Source organism: Manacus candei, unplaced genomic scaffold (assembly GCF_025592945.1).
Source record: "Manacus candei isolate 608988 ecotype Guabito, Panama unplaced genomic scaffold, ASM2559294v1 h1tg000011l, whole genome shotgun sequence".
NCBI lineage: Eukaryota > Metazoa > Chordata > Aves > Passeriformes > Pipridae > Manacus > Manacus candei.
In genome coordinates, this window is record NW_026138059.1 from 8720271 (window position 1) to 8737039 (window position 16769).

Below are 16769 nucleotides of genomic sequence, written 5' to 3' on the forward strand. Positions count from 1 at the left end.
AGGCTGCTCCCTTCCCTGCAGTATGGTGGTAAAAGCCTGCAATACTACAAAGTCATTATCCCAGTCTTCCTCTAACCCATCTCTGATTTTCACTCTCTGGCTTCTTTTGTCTGCAGAGAGTAAATAAAATCATGGTTACATGATTGATTCTGCTAAAACTTTTTTAAAAATTGCCTTAATTCAGATTTCTTTAATAAAATTACTGAAATGCCCACAAGAGATATTTAACTGAGGTGGGTTTTCAAAACTCTCTTAAGGCCACTTTATTTCTCTAGTCTGATCAGAAATTAAGTACTCAGGAATAAGAGGAATTTCCACACTACTAAATGAAGTGTATTCAGAAGGATAAATAACACTTTAGATGTTCAGTCAAAATTTTCTAAGGAGTGAGAAGAAATGGTGCATTTAAAATTCTCATGGGAAAATAAGATAGGAATTTAATATCATACAAAGAGGAAAATTAAGGAGAGACAAAACTGTAATACCGTGATCATCAAATTAATTGGTAAATCTGGGTCAAAACAAATCTTTGAATACTTATGAAATATTTTTTTTCAAACTGAATAAAAAACAGTTCCACATACAAAATGTGTAATACATCTATTCTTGCTCTTTTCAAAATATTTTTTAAGTTTTTACAGTAATTTCACATGACAGTAATTTTTACCTGGTTTAATTTGTTCATAATTTTGATCATTTTGAAAACCTCAGAATTTTTTACTTGCTTGTTGTCTGTTCTTGGAAGAACTCTGCTTTTTATTCAGATGCATATCTATGTTAATGAAGCACACATGAGTCTCTGTGTATTAACGTTTTGGATTCTCAGCAAGCAGTGCATTGGAAATGTTAATTTAGATTCAAGGAAAGGATGCTACTCCATATTGTCACCCAAAGTTGTTAGTAGTTGAATATCAAATACAGACAACTTCTTTCCTTGTTAGGGCCTATTGTGAAATGTTGCCCATTGTCACGTCAATGTAAAAACTGCCACCAACTCCAGCAGAGATGGTATTTTTTCTGTTGCATCCAAGAAGTTTGCAATATTTCCAGTAAGTTACGGAAAACTGTAATAATAGAAAAGCCAAAACCACTACTAATAAGATGCCTGCTAATAAAGTTATTTGTGGTACAAAGTCTCTTCATCCCCTTTTCATAGAAACCCATTCCTGATTAACTGAATTTCAAATAATTTGTCAAATAATTGTTAAAAAGTTTTTAACCACGAACTTGTTCCTATCCTAACACAAAAAGAGTGACTGACACTGAACCCCCTGAGTATTTCCCGAGTATTTCCATTTGCTGCCTCCATGCAGAAACTGCAGTCATCAACTAAACTGTGTGATTTTTCTCCAATACCCCCTCACTAAACCATCCTTGCTCTTAAGAGCATGATGAACGTGAGCATATACACTGATCCATCCTGATGTATTTTAATTCTGTAAAAAAGACAACGTGATCATTCTGGTACTCTGCATGTATTTATTCTGTTTATATATAGAGTATCAATGGGGACCTAATGTCCATGTTCTACACAGTGATAAAACAAATATACAAAGCTGCTTTATGGATGCAATACCAATATTATAACTTGTATTTTTAATAAATATTCAAAAGGTGACACAGGCAGAGTTAGAGAAATTCTCACTGTTTGTTCTCCAAGTCCACTAAAAATACATATTCTATCATAATTTGAATATTTGTACCAGTGTTCAGTTGAGATTTTTAAAGAAAACAAGAGGCTAGTGCCATTCCCCAGTGTGTTCTGGTAAAGGCACTTCTAATGCAATTCTGTCCCACTGAGTGGAATTTATTTTGACTTTTGGCAAATGAATCAAGCAAACAAGGGACAAAAAACCAGTAAGTAATACCGTAAGCACTGGGAAGCCCATGACCATCTGGGTTAAAGCCTCAGGGCCTTCAAGGCCCCAGACTTTTTTTCCTTAGCAGACATTTGGGATGAAATCTCAAGGACAGAGTATTTTAATTTTTGTTTTGTATTTTTTTCCTAATATGCAGTTGAAAAACTGTCTTCACGTGTCAATTCTTCTTTTCCACCTTCATGTAGCTCTTGTTTGTGTACTAATATTACTGATTGTTTCTTGTTTCAGCTATTTGTACAAGAATGAAATCCAGTCAATTGACAGGCAAGCATTTAAAGGACTTGCCTCTCTAGAACAACTGTAAGTGCCTTTTCTCTTCTGTGCTGTCATCTCCATGGTTCCCCTGCAGAGGAAAAGTGCACGCCTTGATCCGTACATCCTACCCGCATGCTCTGCATGTCTGCACTCCCTGGGTTGTCGGGCAGAGAGCCCCATAATCATTTGCATGTAAAAAACACAAGTGATCTCTGTGTCAAATTCCTCATTTCTGTGTTTGTCTTTTATTTGTGATTTGCATTCCTGGTGTCCGTACACATAGCTTTGAAAAAGGAGAAGCATTATTGTGGAAAATGTTGAAAACTAATGTGTATTGCTTAGAGAACCTTATTTCATTCCTCTAGGTTTTGTAATATTGCAATTTCTTTGACTGCAGCAGTTACTTTGTTTTATGGAACATAACTAAAGCTGAATTAGACTCTTGAAGTTTAACCCAGTTTCGTTATATTTGAAAATGAGAATAGATTTTTAAATTAAAACTTTACTATTATTTATATGTTAATCTTTGCAATATATAGATGTTTAAAAAGTTAGAAAGTTCATAATTTGTAATGTAGATGTTTCATTAATGTCCTCTAGAAAGACTGATTAAAATCATACTTCTTTTCCTGTATAATGACTGAAGAATAATTTCTATTGAAAAATAATGAAAAACGCAGTCCTTAGTATGTCAAAACCCGATTGTATTGATTCCCTAAAGTTCAACTATATTTTATTTTACAACTACTACAAGAAAGAGGTTGAGGTGCTGGAGCAACTCCAGAGAAGGGCAATGAAGCTGGTGAAGGTTCTGGAGCACAAGTCCTATGAGGAACAACTGAGGGGGAAGTGGGGTTGTTTAATTTGGAGAAAGTGAGGCTCAGTGGAGACCTTATTGCTCTGTATAACTAACTACCTGAAAGGAGATTCTAGCGAGTTGGGAATCGGTCTCTTCTCAGGTAACAAGTGACAGGACAAGAGGAAATGGCCTCAAGTTGCACCAGGGGATGTTTAGATTGGAGATAAGAAAGAAATTTTTAATGGATTGGGTTGTAAGGCATCGGAATAGGCTGCCCGGGGAAGTAGCGGAGTCACCATCCCTGGAAGTGTTCAAGAAATGACTAGATATGGCACTTTGAGGGCATGGTTTAATGGTGAACATGGTGGTGATGCGAAGTTGATGGGTGGACTTAATGATCTTACAGGTCTTTTCCAACCTTTATGATTCTGTACTCAGAAAGCATTGCTATACATTCAAAGATCTATAAATAAATATGTAGTGGTTTCACAGTTTGAGTACCAAATAACAGTAGTAGACCAATGAGTTTTGTCATGTATAAATTTGGGAGGCTGAATATAAATTTTTAAACTCCTGAAAGGTATCAGTGTATTACAAGTTTTCTATATGTACCAGTTTCCTTGTTACTATAAATCTGTACAAAATCATACATGCTCATTTTAGAGGGCAATAGATGCCTTTTGAAGGAAGAGCTTTTATATAAAACCAAAGTTTTAATTATAAAACATAATATATATAATATATATAATTTGTTTCCTTAATGCCTTACTTTTCCTCCTTGTTTTACTCTAGAAATGATTACTGCAGCATATTGACAGCAACTGGTAGGGCTTACTTGCATGCTAATAGCAATTCTTAATTTCTGTATAGAATTTGAAATACTGAGGCCCTTTTATTGAAGTACTAATGTTTCCAGAATATTTTTCCTCATGCCACAAACCTTATATGCTGCAAGTGGCAACATTTGCCTTTTTTTCTTTTGCTCTATTTCCTGTTGATCTATGTTATGACTGAATAACATAAATCACTTTGAAATATTAACACCTTCTGAGTGTACTTTTCCACTAGATTGCAGTTAAGCCTCTCTGCCCACAGTGATGTCACACTGTATCAGCTTAAGCTCAAACTTTTGAGACATCAACATTTTTCTGTATGAAATTAAGTTTTAAAAAGGGGTTGAGTCTCATCTCTAGCTGGGAAGTGTGGAAATGGAGCCTGGCACAACTACTGCCCAGTGCCTACCCTTGTGTCATGGCAGCACCTAAGTTGGTCTGGTGAGCTGCTGGGGCAGGGGGGGCAGTTACTTCCCCGCTGGGTGTATGTCAGAGAGCTCACTGCTTTTTTAGAGCCCTTCTCCCAGGCAGATTCTAAACAGAAGGCTTGCCAGGTAGAGAAATGGGAACACATAAAACCAGTGGCAGGCATGGAAATAAATTTAATGGAGAGTACTCACTGAGATTTTTAGTTTATGAGAGATTTGTCATTTATGCATCTTTAGCATAAAAATATGTTCTGGCTCTATAGGATCTGTTACCTTTGGAGAAAAACTGTTGACAAGACTAGAGTTACTCTTGACAAGCAAGTTCCCAAGGGTCCTAACTTCAGTTTCAGACTGTATCAACTACTCAGTTGATGCTTCTGCATTTGAGGCCTCTGTGACCTCAAGTTATCAAATACGTTTTGCTACTGGTTGTGTTGACTCTGCCAAATGCTCTTCTCAGTGCTCAGCAGAGTTCTCAGAAGTAGATACTGTGGTCCAGATTTCAGGGAAAGACTTGTTTCATAATAATTTCTTCTACTCCAGTGAAGCAGAATGAACAGCAAAGCAAACACATTTCTGGTGATTGTTGTTGTTGTTATTTGACAGAAACTAAATATAGTTAGATTTAGGAGGCCTGTTGCATATGTAAGGGACAAAAAATCCTCAGTATTTACTGCAGCTGGCAAATTCCTCCTTAAACCTCTGTGGCAGAATTCTTAGCTGCTGATGTAGTGAAAATAGGTTTTCCTTCAGAAATTTCTGCCAAGGGAATAAGATCCTTGATTCAGATCTTAAAACTCATTTGTGCTAGAGTAAATTCTGAAAAAATTGACAATTTTAGATACTCAAACACACTGAGCCATACGTATTTCCTCATCTAACTTGTCAGTCACAGCTGGGCATAAGGGAGAAAGTCATCTGATGAAAAGTAGCCACTTAGTACCAGGTTAGACACTGTTAAATCTGCAAGACATATGTTTAGGTCTGGCAAATGCATCACAGAGCTGTGGGAAACTTACATTTTTTTTTGGAGCAGCAACCGGAAGGCACAGAGCACTCAAAAGACAACAAAAGCTGCCTCTGTGTGCTGGTGCTTAGACAACTGCTATGTGCTTCTGTATGCCTGTGTTTGACAACTGAATCCCACCTGAAATGTCACAAAGACCTGGCTTTCGAGGTCATGAATTTGGATCCCAAGGTCTAGCTCTAAATGCAGTCCCTTTCCATATGTGTGTACAGTGCTTTTCTTCCAAATATCTGTTGTATTTTTTGTGGTCAGCTTAAGAGCCGTATGTATCAGGGACAAAAAGTGTACTCTGCAGTCCTTAACTGGACAGTTAATGGAACTATTTAAATCTGTTTACCTAATCTTAGTGGAATACTAGTTATGCATTTTTTTTTAACTTTCATATTAACATACTGATTTTGCTCTTTATAAACTCTTACTAGAGTTATGCTCTAGTTTGTGTACATATGAACATGTTTGGGGAGGAAATTAATGGACAAAACCATTAACTTATATGTAAGTGATGCAGCTTGTTATATCATTTTTTTCTCCCTTGATTCAATTTTCAGCTTTGAAAAGTTGCTAATTATTTTTTTAAGTTTTAGACTCCAAAGAATTTCTGATTTTTGCTTAACTATGTCAGCAGTTATGGACATTTAACACAGTGGAGCCTCTGTAAAGTTACTGCTAAAAACACCTATGGTAAGGAGTAATGAAAGAGAATTAATTGATAAACAAACAACCCCAAAAGTTATGAGAGGGGCCTTGAGAAGTATATCCTTACTATTCTAAAAGAAGATCAGCTAGGGACAACAAACTGGAAACAGATATTTGTCTAGCCTTATTTTAAAAGTCTTCAAGGAGAGGATTTCGTAATCTCCTTAAGTATCCTGTTCTAGTATTTTGTATCATTACCATAACACACATTTAAATCTCTTTCCTTGTGGTTTAAGGCTGCTACTTCTTTTCCCTGGGCAGGGAAGGCTCTTTGATAAATGTGGGAAATACATGTTTGTTAATTCTCTTTCAAATAATCGAAATAGCAAACATGCTATTTAAATTCAGAACCTACTTGGCTGATGGATTGTTAAGTACTTCCCCTAAAATGTGGTGATACTATTAGAAATGAACAATTGGCATATATGATAAAAGTACTCCCCCACAAAAAATACAAAGGTACAGAAGATATAATTCTAAATTTAGTGCTGTGAAAAATACCACTGGGACTGCATTTTATTGTAAATTTTCATCCTCCAAGATTAATAATAAGAAAGAGAAAATCTATACCATGTTTATTTGATAAAATCTTTATCTTCGTCTATGAGTGTTTGGTTTGGACTTTTTTTTCTTATAAGTATTTCTTTTCCTTTTGTTTCATTCTTAATAGTGAATTTAGAATGAAAAAAGAAAGACATGTGTATTTAAAAATCACTCTTCCATGCTATTTCTATAAATTTTCATTCTGAAAGTCTTTTTAATGTCAAATTTATTACATGATACTACTATTTTTAGAGCATTTTGTAATCTGAACATAAAAGAAGCCTATAAAGGTACATTAGAGTGAGATTATTTCCCAAATATAATTGCCTTTGAAGTGAATTTCAAATCCAAGGAGTTATTATATGAATTAAAATATTAAAATATTTTTTAAAATAAATTAATGCAGTACATAGAAGAACATAATGAAAGTGATAAACCTAAGTGATAAAATATGATTAAAATATAGGTCATAATGCCAAGGACTTTTTTATTCTTTGTATTTTAGACTTACAATGCAATCTAGTTTCTACATCTCTTTACTTTGAATTACACTTGTTGCTAATTATTTTGACCAGATATTCAAGTTGTATGATAAGTTGCTCAGGACTTCTTTAAGTCATAATTTAAAGACCTACAAAACCCAACTAACTTGTTTAGCCCAACTAATATGAAGCACTTAAGAGTATTTTCCGGCTGGAACTCATGATTTGTTTTTTTGAGCTGCTTTAGACAGCATAATATCTGATGAGGAAAATGAACTGTTGTGATGTGCTTCAGCACCTGAATTATTTGTATCTGTGATGATTTGAGGTTATAAACAAGACAAGGTTTATAATAACAAAGTTAAAAAGGAAAAAATCACTGCTGCCTGCACAGGGAGTAGCGGATGTAATTTTTTCCAAAATCAAAACTGCATCAGAAGAAGTAGTGAACCCTATAGTTGTGCCTGGTATTTCCCTTCATCCTCTTTCATTGCAGTGATCCCTGCCTTGCCTTGCCCCCTCCCAAATGCTGCTGATGCTGGGGGGTGAATGAGCAGAGCCCTGGCTCCTGGCAAGATGTACCTGCCCACCTCACAGCCGGGCCTTGCCCATGGGGCAGATACCAGCTGGTTCTTCCTCAGGGGTGGACTTTGGGGTTTCTCTCCTCTCTACTGGCAATTCAAATCAACCTTGCAGTTCATTCATATCTGTCTCTGAGATATCTGTCTTTTTAATTTAGAAGAAATTTGCCTGTATTTTCAAAAGAGAGATGAAAACTGGCAGTCATAGCATAGCGATGGACTTGTTTCCTTATGCAAACAAGATCATACTCTATGCTCAATACACTACATGGCCACGTGTTGCACTGGCAGTAGGCAGACTTGACACTGTGACGTGCCTGATCACACCCGTGCTGATTTATTGGCTTTTTCTGTGGTCCCCATTCACTGCTCCCTGGCATTGCTCGCTGGCTCGCGCTTGGCCGTGCTGCTGCTGGCAGGAGCCTGGGAGGCTGCCAGGCACGTGCCTGGCTTCCCTGCTGCACACGCCTTCCAGAGCTCACTGCAAGGACTCGGCCGTAATCACCGCTTCTTCCCGCTTTCCTTGCTCTGCAGTGACCTTTTGGCTCAGATCAGGGAGTAGAGCACATGCGGTGTTTCAGCACAAGTGAATTTCCACGTTCTCGACGTTTTCATGCTGAAGGATTAATTTTTCAGGAAATACTGGGCTCTGAGTTGTCCTTTTTGGTTTTAAATCATGGGCTTGTTCTTTCTTCAGATTGCAGTGATTTCTGTATATGCACATTCTCCAGATGTTCCTGAGTTTGTCAGAAGCCAAACAGGAAATTTTAGGAGTTTTGAATACATTTGGATATAATCAGAATCCAAAGTCTATAAATAATTTTCACAGTTACTTGTACCAGTCTTATCTATTTCATCTTGTTTTCTTATCTGCAAGGTTATGGAGTACCTTCACAATATAGTCAATGCTGGAATGATCCTGCATTTGCAGTCCTTTTTCACAACAGTTACAGATTAATAGTCTGGTTAGTTATCTTGTTGTGTTAACTTTCAGTTTTACAGGAGTAACAGCTGTGTAATATTTGTTACTGTGTAATATTAGTAGCTTACATAAGCATCAACAGAGCATCAAATAATGCACAGCTGTGGTGGTTAATTGTATACCAATTGCTGGGTAGCCTTTTCTATAAAGTCAAATTAGTCAAACTTGGGTTTATGTTACAAATTTGCCTTTTGAGAGCATTAATACTTTAAATGCTTGTGTTCCTGGACTAGAGAAGCTTATTTCTCATCATCATCTGAACTTTTCACTCACTGAAATGAAAACAGTTGTCCCCTAAAAATGTTATTCCGTTGGAAACTGTGAATGTTTTCTAAACAACCTCCAATATTTTTCCTGTAAAAAAAATAACAATTTTCTTTTCTCAATACATTTTTTCAAGTATGCATACTAATGAAAATCACACTTGGCAAAAGAGTTTTCAAAGTATTATCTCCAAAATTGCCAAAGCCATGGTTTTCAAACAATTTTTTTTTGCTCATTTATGTGTACACACACACACACACACGCACCCCTGCTCTACATAGTGATCTGCAAACTCTTGTATTTCTCAGATTCAAGTATGAGATTCAGATGGTAACAAAAAAGTTAAGGGCTACATCACTACTGCCATTTAGAACTGTAAACAGTAACAAATTCTTTAAGATATGTCATCATTAAGAAAACTGTTACAGTATTCTTCTTTTTGTTTAACATATTTTCAGATATCTGCACTTTAATCAAATAGAAACGCTGGAACCTGAATCCTTTACTCATCTTCCAAAACTTGAAAGGCTGTAAGTTTGTTTTTCCTGGGGTAAGATTCAGAAGTCAGATTGCTTCTTTGTTTGAATTAAATCAAGTGTTTGAAAATGGAAAATAGCATTTTATCATTGCCATTTTAATCTAAACTTTATACTGTAACTACTACATAGGGAGGCTGACCTTAGAAGCATGCATAAGTGAGCATTGTGTGTGGTATTTTTTTCTATTGCAAAACTATTTCCTAAAGAGCTGTGATCAACATTTGGCCTAAAACAAATGTTATGAATGAAGAATTAGAAGATAAGTATTTTTTTTAATTTCTCATTTGAATGCTTATGAACTCCCTTCCTTTTGGTTACTTATGGGTTCTTTTTCCCCATACGGACATAATTACACCTTGGAGGACACTTTAAAAAACAGTACCCAATTAGTTGCTAAAAAAGGTTTTTGTTTTTTTTTTTTTTTAAATTTTCTAAGACTACTTTTTCTCAAAATACTTCTGGAAGAATGTAAATGAAATGAGTACATCTCAAAATCTGAATTATTACATGCGTATTTCTATGTTTTTAACAGATTTTTGCATAACAACAGAATAGCTCATTTGATTCCTGGAACATTTAGTCACTTAGAATCTATGAAGAGACTGTAAGTAAATTGAATTCTTACCCAACTAAAGAAAGTTTAAATAACCCAATTAGACTGTCTCTCCTCTTGCAATATTTGTCTTCCTTGTAAATGCTGTTCATGGTTTAATTGTTTTAAATATTAAGTATTTTTTTCGTAAGCTGTGCTCCAGTTGTTTATGTGCATAGTTTGAGACCATTGCCTCATATCTTACTGTCTTTAGTGTCTGACTAAAGTTTATTTCCTATATTGGGATTATTTGTAATCATGTGGTCTTGTTTTATAGACTAAATAATATATGGATTGTTCTTTGGATTTTGTTTTGGGTTTTTTCCCCTCCTCTTGTCTATGTCTTACTGGGTGATCCTTCTGTGATGTCTTTCAATATTTGATAATTTGGTGTTTTCTTTTGGTTTTCTTGTCCTTATCTGATCCTAAAAACATGGTTATAAAAAGGTGCTCAATGATTTAAGAATATAACTATTACTTTCCATTCTTATAGCTTATATACTTCAAGCAACTCCAGAAGCCAGTTCTTCTTGAAATGACATTATCTTGGAAAACTAGAGGGTTTTTAGTCCCTCTGTAACATTTGAAAACTTGAACTGAATGAGTACCATTGTAAGATGACTTTCAGAGAGTTTTTTGCCCTTCACTTTGGATCTCCACTGATCTAGGATAAACATGTGTTAAATTATCCCAGACTGCTGTTCTGAGAAAGGTAGTCATGCATTCATGCCCACCTTTCCAGGAGGACTGCTGAGGCTGTGCAGTGCAGTGAGTTGCAGCACAGTCTCCACCGAGAAAAGAGATTGCAAGGGACGCAACAGGAAGGTGGTTCTGTTGGTTTAATACAGTTGTGAAATCACACCTCCAGCTGTGAAAGTCAGAGCACTGTAAATTTTGATGATGTATGCACCTTCCAGTAGTAACTGCTCCACTCATACCTTCCTTAGATTCTTCTGTAGTTCAAATGAAACAGAAAAGGAGGGCTCTTTACATAATTCCTATGTAGAGGGGAAATTTAATAGTGGTTGCTAGTGGAAGAGGACACTGGGCTACACTGACCTGGTGTCCTCTGGCCTGGGGCAACTTATCCCTGAAAGTCACACCCTGACTTTTGAGTTCCAGATTAATTTTACCATTAACATCTGACATACTGGGAGACATTTGTACAGTGACTTTTAGAATAGTTTTGCTTGTTTGTGTCTGATTTTCATAGAACAGAGAAGAAACTATATGTGGGCATTTGTGCAAGAGGTTAAGAGAAATAGTAAAAGACAAAATGATCTAAAAGTTTACTTCCCCCAAAGATAAACCAAACTGAGGTTGTTTTGCCATGCAGTTTTGTTTCTACTTAATTTCTGTACTTAATGTTTTCTTTCCTACAGGGCCCTCTTCCAGAAGGTGCAGTGCTCAATGTAGTAACAGGGCACTTCACTACTGGAAAGAAAGTCAACAGAATTTATAGGTTCTCGTTATCTGCGATAGGCAAATGTTTTACAAACATTGACCCTCTGAACTCAATGAGAGCTTAATGCTGAAATAAAACTGTGGGTCTTTGTCTCATTTGCCTCATTTGCAAAATGAGAAGAAAAAATGTCAGGGTAGCTGTGAAGTTGCTGCACTAATAAGTATTAAACAGACAAAATGTAGGGAGAACGGTATAAGTTCCTTATTTAAGCAAAGTTTGTATAACATCTAAATAAAATCTGATTTATTCACTAAATGCAAGAGTTTAAGAGTAACATTGTAGATGCTTACTGTGATGTTTAGATGTATTCTGTGATTTTTACTGCCTGTGCAGTAAAAATAATACACATTTTTCTAATAAAGGCTACCAGAGTGCCTATAAGCAAGTAACCATCACCTGCACTGCGTTTTGCCCATTGTATTCACAGATAAAGGCCTTGCTCCATTTACAAACCATGTTGATCCTAGCAAAATAGTCGAAGCTTGCTAACAGACTTGTGGCTGCTTCGTGTTTTGTGCAGGCGTTTGGATTCAAACGCTCTTCACTGTGACTGTGAAATCCTGTGGCTGGCGGAGCTGTTGAAGACATACGCAGAATCGGGTAATGCTCAAGCAGCAGCTACCTGTGAGTACCCACGAAGGATCCAGGGAAGATCAGTGGCCACAATAACACCAGAAGAACTGAACTGTGGTGAGTTTGCCACTTCCCGATGGCTTCTTTAATGTGTTAGGTGTATCTAATCTGTATTTTTTTTATTCTATTCTATTTGATAACACTGGCCACCTCTGGTTAATAAGAAATATCCCTCTGTTTCTTCTTTATTTCTGTGTGTTTCTGACAGAATTGATTGCTTTTACCCCTCAACCTGTCTTTAATGAAACAAATACATCCATATTTGAAATTTCTCCTTGAGGAGCTAAATGTGATTATCCTGAAGGAGTTTAATTTTCTTTTTTATATTTTAGTTTTGATCATAACCAGATTTTCAGCTAGGGTCTTTGGTGTTGCATTAATACTGTTTGTTATCCTTTATTCCCTTTATGGAAGGGAAAAGAAACAAAGAAACTTTACTGAACTGCACCTTATGACACAGTTCTTGCTGTTAAAATTTTGTTGATATTGTTGGAATCAGGGCTGAGCTACTGAATTTATTTTTTACTCATATATAGTTATGTGGTAGTTTAGTCTAGGCCTTCCTTGGTGACCAGTTTGTAACCAAGGAAGTGCCCAGATTTTCCTGGTATTCCCTACGATTTTTACGTAAGCCAGGGTATAAGAAGAAAGGAGGAAAGGCCTTCGCCCTCTTTCCTTTCGGTGGCTTTGGAGGTGCAGATTCCCTGCTGTTGAGTCTGTCGTGTTGGGGAGCGAGGCCTGGTAAGGCCTTGCCAACCTTGGGAGACAGAGGTTGTTGGCAGTTGTTCCAGCGCGACTTTCTGTTTTCCCAAGGAGAATAGTAAGATATTCTTTTGCTAATTCTTTTAGTTTCTAGATCTTGGGCTATTAATCATGTATATTTTATTTTGATTTTGTTCTTTTTTCTTCCTTCCCCCTCCCCCTTCCCTTTCCCTTTTCCTTCTGAAATTATATATATATTTCAATTGTATATAACTGTAATATAAGTGTAAATATATTTATATATATTGCTTTAGCTCTCTCTCTCTTGTTTCGGTTCTCTTGGGTTTTATTTCTTTTCCCTTGGTTCAGGAGGCGGGGGGGGGAGTTCTTGTGTTGAGGTTTGGAGATTTGGCAGGGAACCAGCTTCAAACCACAGCGAGTTATAAGGAGTGCCCCACACAGGCACTGAAATCCTCTGTCACTGAGGATTAATGAATAAACACCTTTGTAATCCTTTTGTTTGTCTGTATTCCTTTATCTTAGGGGTGCAAAAACTTGGCCCCATGGGCACCCTGGGGTTCAACGCAGCACCTCTTGTGTCCTGAAATCAAAATGCAGATTTGGATTTCAGTAAAGCTTTCAATACTCTCTCTCACAGGATCCTTCTGAACAAAATGTCCAGCACATAGCTGGATAAACACATCATGCAGTTGGTGAGCAATTGGCTCATGGGTCGAGCACAAGGGGTAATAGTGAATGGGGGAACATCAGACTGGTGACCTGTCACTAGTGGGGTTCCACAGGGCTCCATCTTAGGCCCTGTGCTCTTCAACACCTTCATAAATGACTTGGACACAGGACTGAAAGGGATACTAAGCAAGTTTGCAGATGACACAGAACTAGGAGGAGCTGTTGACTCCCTTGAAGGCAGAGAGGCCCTTCAGAGAGACCTTGACAAGTTAGAGGACTGGGCAATCACCAACCACATGAAGTTCAACAAGGGGAAGTACCGGATTCTGTACCTGGGATGGGGCAACCCTGGATGTATGTACAGAGTGGGGAATGAGATACTGGAAAGCAGTGCCATGGAAAGGGACCTGGGGTCCCGGTTGATGGCAAGTTGAATATGAGTGAGAAGTACCCTGGCAGCCAGGAGGGACAACCGTGTCCTGGGGGGCATCAGGCAAAGCATCACCAGCCGGTCGAAGGAGGGGATTGTCCTGCTCTGCTCTGCACTGGGATGGCCTCACCCGGCCTTGAACATTTTGTGCAGTTTTGGGCACCACAATATAAGATAATAACTTCTTAGAGAGTGTCCAAAGGAGGGCAACGAAGATGGTGAAGGGCCTTGAGGGGAAGCCATATGAGGAGTGGCTACAGTCACTTGGTCTGTTCAGCATGGAGAAGAGGAGACTGAGGGGAGACCTCATTGCAGTCTACAACTTCCTCATGAGGGGAAAGTAAGGGGCAGGCACTGATCTCTTCTCTGTGGTGACCAGTGACAGAATCCGAGGGAATGACCTGAAGCTGTGTCAGGGGAGGTTTAGGGTTGGATGTTAGAGAAAAGGTTCTTCACCTCCAGAGAGTGGTTGGGCGCTTCAGGAAAGTGGTCACAGCCCCAAGCTTGACAGAGTTCAAGAAGCATTTGGCAATAGTCTCAGACACATGGTGTGACTCTTGGGGATGATCCTGTGCGGGGCCAGGAGTTGGACTCAATGATTCTCGTGAGTCCCTTTCAATTCCTCATATTCTGTGATTCTGTGATTTTTGTTCAAGCTATGATCATTTGCCTACCCAACCACCTGTTGAAGCCGAGGTATAAAATAAGTGAATTGTCCTTTTGGTTATGTGTTGGATATAATTCTGATCATGAAAATTATGATCATAAGCATCTACAAGGTTCTTGAAATAGGTAGTACAAAGGGAATTTGGTGCAAGAAGAATTCACATGGCATCCTACCAGCTCTCTGCACATCTAAGGAGCCTGAATATGGAAACTGCAGGAAGTAAGCTGTACAAATTATTCTGTCAGAGGCAGGTTAGGCATTGATACTTATCTAGAGGAAGTTATTTTAAATGGCACTTGTGCTTGCTGCTCTGAAGTTTTTCTTTCATAGGCAAATTGAGTCTCTGTTAAAATAAATAAAACAGCCACTTTAGAACCTGATACAAATTTGCACAATCTATTTCCAGTCTGCTAAAAGGTCCTAAGGAACAATGGAGGAGATCAGTAATCCCACAGTCACTTTTGGATCAGGAAAAGTGCATTTAATCCTGATTAAGCATATACATATTTTAAGTTAAAGCATTTGTGAAAACTATTTTTTTACAAGGTGTGTGGAAATCTTTTTATTTACTGTTTTTTAATAGTTTTAAAACAAGTAAGAGTTTCTTGTATGTTTTATTGTTGATACAGAGAGGCCAAGAATTACATCAGAGCCTCAGGATGTGGACGTTACCTCAGGGAATACAGTGTACTTCACTTGCAGGGCTGAAGGCAATCCTAAACCAGAAATTATCTGGCTTCGAAACAAGTAAGTTTAAAAAAGGAAGAGAGAAACTTGATGTAAGTATGTTTGCCTGTCTGTGTGTGTGTATGTGTGTGTGTGTTTCATGTACATTTCTGGGTGCTTGTCCACATGCTCAAGGAATTGTTACAGCAGAAACATCTTATAATTAATAAGCATATGAAGTAATAATGGCCTGTGTCTTTTTTATTAGTAGATCTAAACACTTAAGAGCTGATAACTTTAGAAAATATTATTTTATTACTCTAGTACTATTCGTAAGGTGTTCAGTAGTAGCTATACCTGCAAAGCTGCTCACCCCTGTAATACTGAGTCATTTTACGTATAAGTACCAGTCAATCCAATGTGTACATGTTGCATGTACAGTCTATAGATTACTTAGTGTTTGCATATGTTTTGAGGCAAAGCAAAAGCTTCTTTTTTATAGGAGTTGAGCTGGATAAGAGTTAGGTCTTCCTTGAGCCCCAGCTCTTCGGAGGTAGCTTTTTTCCAAGCTCCATTCCAGAAGAGGAGAAAGAGAGGTCAAATTCCAGGTACATGGAGGGCAGGTAAGTATTTATAGGAATAGGGTAATTCAGGTCAGAGAAGGTCTCCAGTGCAGCCATCTGCTCAAAGCAGGATTATACCACTCTGTTTTATCCAGATGGGTCTTAAAAGCCTCTATGACTGGAGGCGGCACAAGCTGTATGGGCAACCTGCTCCATTGCTTCTCCTCGCTGCTTAGGGAATGGAAAGAAGGTTCCATAAAGGATGACTGTCTTTCAGCAGTACAAGGGTCAGCCTGCTGCAGGGTGACTGCTCAAACTGTGCCCAGAGCCTGGCTCCCTCCAGCAGCACTGGGCACAGCACAGCTGAAACAGCCATGTGGCAGCACATCACCCTCCTTAAAGTGGTGTGAATTTACAATGGACATGTGGATTGTAAGTTTACCACTAGCTAATCAGACTTTTGGCTTAATAATGCTCTTACACAAATGGAGAACCTGATCGGTAATATAAATTTCCTCACATTTTATGTAAAGCATTTTAGCTTGTTGGATTCTGATAAAATGGAATGATATAGAGTCCCGGTCCTGTAGTTTTTTGCTAAAGTCAGTGAGAACCCCGTGTGCAACAAAGGTTCAGGATTTATGGAGTATGTAAAGAACAGAGACTTGAACTTGGATGGTGTAATTATTTCATTAAAATTTTCTTTGGCTCATGTACTTTTTATAATAAACAAAGAAAACATGTATTCAGAATACACATATGAAAGAGTTTTAAGAAGAAATTCTAGCTTGGGGTGTGGGATTATTGACTCTGGCTTGTTTCCTGGCTGCATGAATGAGAGCAAAGCTCTTTGCAAGGTAGCTGAGTATATCAAGATTTCATTCAAAAGCCATTGACCTGTTGAGCAGTATGTTGAATAGATCAGTAGACTGGGTTTTGTACATAGGAGGTGAGAACTCATTCCTCCCCTGTTCTGTATTCATCATGTAGTGAGGAGTGAACTGAGAAACAGTTCCTTTAATAAAATGCCCTAAGACTTCTTAGTTAATGTC

The 16769-nt window shown here is 37.7% G+C and overlaps 1 protein-coding gene across 2 annotated transcripts in view; it reads left to right on the forward strand.

Annotated features, from left to right (window-relative positions):
* Positions 1 to 16769, forward strand: part of PXDN (peroxidasin) — a 91644-nt gene that overhangs the window by 33004 nt on the left and 41871 nt on the right. Inside the window, exons 4-8 of one of the 2 annotated variants that reach the window (XM_051778077.1) lie at positions 2109 to 2180; positions 9229 to 9300; positions 9842 to 9913; positions 11887 to 12056; positions 15118 to 15235. In XM_051778077.1, the coding sequence (XP_051634037.1) occupies positions 2109 to 2180; positions 9229 to 9300; positions 9842 to 9913; positions 11887 to 12056; positions 15118 to 15235 (504 nt within the window). Of the gene's footprint in view, positions 1 to 2108; positions 2181 to 9228; positions 9301 to 9841; positions 9914 to 11413; positions 12057 to 15117; positions 15236 to 16769 lie in introns of those variants that run through there. The other variant, XM_051778078.1, reaches the window with a different exon arrangement.